Source organism: Acanthisitta chloris, unplaced genomic scaffold (assembly GCF_000695815.1).
Source record: "Acanthisitta chloris isolate BGI_N310 unplaced genomic scaffold, ASM69581v1 scaffold29166, whole genome shotgun sequence".
NCBI classification, from domain to species: Eukaryota; Metazoa; Chordata; class Aves; order Passeriformes; family Acanthisittidae; genus Acanthisitta; species Acanthisitta chloris.
This window is the reverse complement of record NW_008676946.1, coordinates 6,967-10,358: the sequence shown is the minus strand read 5'-3', so window position 1 is coordinate 10,358 and position 3,392 is coordinate 6,967. Positions and strand designations below refer to the sequence as shown.

Genomic DNA, 3,392 nt, shown 5'->3' with positions numbered 1-3,392 from the left:
GAAAGAACAGCTAAGCTGGGATTGGACAGACAGGTGTTACCATTCTCTCTGTTGCCCTTCAGAATTAAGGCTCCTCTTCAGACAATTGCCTAAACAGTCTTAAAAAGCCATGCAAAGGAGACCTGTGTCTCAATTTAGCAATTGTGGTCCAAACCAGCACTCCTCCAACACTGCTCCCAAAATGTGATTTTTGTGGCCAAAAATCCCTCCCCCATGGCCACAGCTCTGCCTCCCCAGACACTCACAGGGTACCTGTGAGAGACACAAGCACGACACGTTGTGCTCTGGCACAGACCTTTGCCAGCCTTACCTGGGCAGGTCACTGCACAACTGTATTTCAGCATTTCTGAGCTCAGGGTCGAGCACAAACGTGTCCTGTACCACTGGTCAGGGCCAAGCACCGCACAAAATAAACACGTTGTTTTATTTCAGCTCTCTTTACAAAGTTCCCATACAGAGTAGTGCATGCAGTTGTAACAAAAGTCAATGCTAGTTAGTTACTGAGCTCTATGCTTACGATGTCTTCATTGCCTTGTGCCCTGTGAGCCTCACAGCAGTCCCAGTGCCAGCAAAGGTCTTCACTTTGGAGATGACTTCAGTATAATCTGTCTACTCTATCACATTTAACACTGACAAAAGTGATGAGGTATTGCTAGTCTGTTACCTGCTTGTAAAAATATTACAGGTACCATGAGAACAGTTATTAGTGTACTAGACTGAAAATACAAACAAGGCAGGATAGTTGCAACAAGGAAAAAACACTTTTCAATGTGAAAGCTGCAGCCACTGAAACATTTTTTCATCTTGATGCCAAAAAAAGCGTGAGGTTAGAGTGCAGGGAGCAATCCTGCCTAGCAGACAAGTCTGTCCTAGATAACTGCCTTAGATTATTTCTGGTAAACAATTCCAGGGATTGTGTTCAGCTATCAAGTTCTTGCTGCCTTCGTGTGCCACAGCACACATGCTCTGTTCTTGTAAGACCTTTCAGAATTCTATGTTCTTTCTTTCACTTGGAGCAAAACAGCACTTATGGACTCAACCAGCTCGAATAAAACATCAGTATAAAAACTTCATGGTCTTAAGCCAATGTGTTCCACACACCTCTCAGCTCCAGATTCAGGCTGTGCTGCAGAGAACATCAGCTGCTCTGTTATTTCCATCACTTCCTAGTGCTATTGAGGATAGAGGTGGTTTGGGCTTTTTAAAAACAGTTCCACAAGTCCCTCCCTCCACTTACTTACGGCAAAATAAAACTAAGAGTTCCTGCTCTTTAGGTAGCAGAATTATTTGGGTCTCTAAAATCTCAGGCAGTGCTGGAGTGACAGCTATGCTAATGTCAGAGACAAGACACGTCCCATTCCACAGAACCTCCCACCGCTGCGTAAACTCACTACTACTACTACTAGTGCTACCAGTGTGATCTGCCTGATTTTACCTCCTCCAGCTTTGAATAAGCAAACAAACCCCCTAGACTAACTCCTCCCCACCACCCCTGCAAACACCCATTCCTGGTGGTGGACCTGTGCCTTCCAAAGATAAAAATCAGAGCAGCTCAGGCTCCATCACAGGCAGAAGCTGATGTGACCCTGCATTTCCTCAGGGGCCCAGCCCAGCCCTCCTGCATCACAGTCACAGGTGCTGGTTGTCCCCTGGGCATCCCCCAGGCCACAGCATCACTAGAGGACTTCAGCTGTAGCTCCTTAAGACAGACATGCCTGGTCCTCCCCGAAGGGGAATCTAAGGTGAAAGAGCAGTGCCACTGGCACTACTGCAGCCACAGGCTTTGTCTCCCAGCTTGCACAGAATTCCAGTTTGGTGGCACCTCAGCTCTCCACAATAAACAAGACTTTGTGTTCCTTGAACGCTACAAAAAAACCCAACAGTGTTCCAGTCTCACAAATAGGACAGACATGATCGTTTTGTCACCCAGAGCATTTAAAGAATGTGTAGACTCCATAATGTAGTTAGGAATTGCAGGGTCACCCTCTGCACTGTAGTGTGAAGTGCTGCTGGCCTGATGCTCCTGTCCCTGGAAGTGAGCAGACACTTGCTCCCTCCACTCTGGAGCCCTCACAGTGCTCTGACACTGCTGTTTGTGCTCAGAGCAAATGGGAAACTACTCGTGAAGAAAGCATCCAGATTTTACCTGGGAATCTTTATACATACATTAAAAAGTTACTCATATTAAGATCAGTTAGAAAGTCCTTTTCAATCTTAACATCCCTTTTTTGTGTTTATTAGCACTGCACAGACTCAATCTGTCAGCCTGGACGTTTGGCACCTCAGAGAATCCCAGCAGCTTTTCCACAGCCCTTCCCCACACCACCACTGGCAACTCAGCTCCCCTGGGCCATCGGCAGAGGAAAAGTCTTCCTCTCTCCTTAATCAAAGCTGCACTTGAAAGGCCAATGCTACCACAGACAGGGGGGAGAGGGCAAACCAACATTCCAGCCACTTCCAAATCATCCTTCCCGATTAGCACTTAACCCCTTTGACCAAAATTAGCATTCAGTAAGACCAGTTAGCATTAAAAGTGCTGTAGCAAGTGACTTCAAAGTATCCTAGTCTGAGCTCTCCAGAGCAGCAGCATTCCCCAGCAATGCCTCCCTCAAACTGCACAGCAGTGGCCATGCCTGAACCAAAGTGCATTGCAGTCAGGATCCTCCCAATTCCCTCTCATGGTCTGTACTCCTGGCTGTAAGGATATGCTTTACCCTCCCATACTGAACAGCAGACTGAATTATGACACAGCCCTGTTGGTGCTTCAGCAGTTGGATTTCTCCTTCTGCTTTGCTAACGTGTGCTTCAGTTCCTTCAAGTTCTCTGTCAGGACCTCCACCTCATCCAGTCGTCCACTGTGTTTAGCATCGAATATGTAAGCTTTGATATTATCTATCTGCTGAAGTAGCAGCTCTTCCTCTATAGTCTCCTCTCCAGAGATCTCATCGCCATCCTCCACTTCAAAGGGATTGGTGGAAGATCCCTCCTCAAATGGATTCCCTGAATTCCAGCTCTTCTCAGGCTTTTGGACTGGATTTTCATCCTCTTCGAAAGGGTTTGAAGCACTGCCAGGTGCTCCATTACTCTGCTCATCCTCCTCCTCACTTTCAAATGGATTATATTCTTTTTTATCACCTTGCAGAGCTGTGTTAGAGACAGAAACCATTGGAGAGGTGTCTTTGGCAAACGGGTTAGCAGGATCTTCCTCTGCCTCAGTGGTGTCTGCTTCATCTTCAAAGGGGTTGAGGCAGGCTGGCTGCTCTTGCTCCCTGTCAGCTTTGGGGGTGCAGGTCGAGTGCTCTTTAGCTGGCAGCTGCTCAACAGCAGGAGTTTCAAAACTTGTGTCCCCTTTGATGTGAGTAACATCCAAATCCAGTGCACGAGCTGCCAAG

The 3,392-nt window shown here is 47.1% G+C and overlaps 1 protein-coding gene across 1 annotated transcript in view; it reads right to left on the bottom strand.

Annotated features, from left to right (window-relative positions):
• Positions 1-2,764: 2,764 nt before the first annotated feature.
• The window catches only part of ZFYVE20 (zinc finger, FYVE domain containing 20), a 6,945-nt gene continuing 6,317 nt past the window's right edge, over positions 2,765-3,392 (bottom strand). The window contains 1 exon segment of the mRNA XM_009076330.1: positions 2,765-3,392. This exon segment is cut by the window's right edge and continues 35 nt beyond it. Within this exon segment, the coding sequence (XP_009074578.1) occupies positions 2,765-3,392 (628 nt within the window).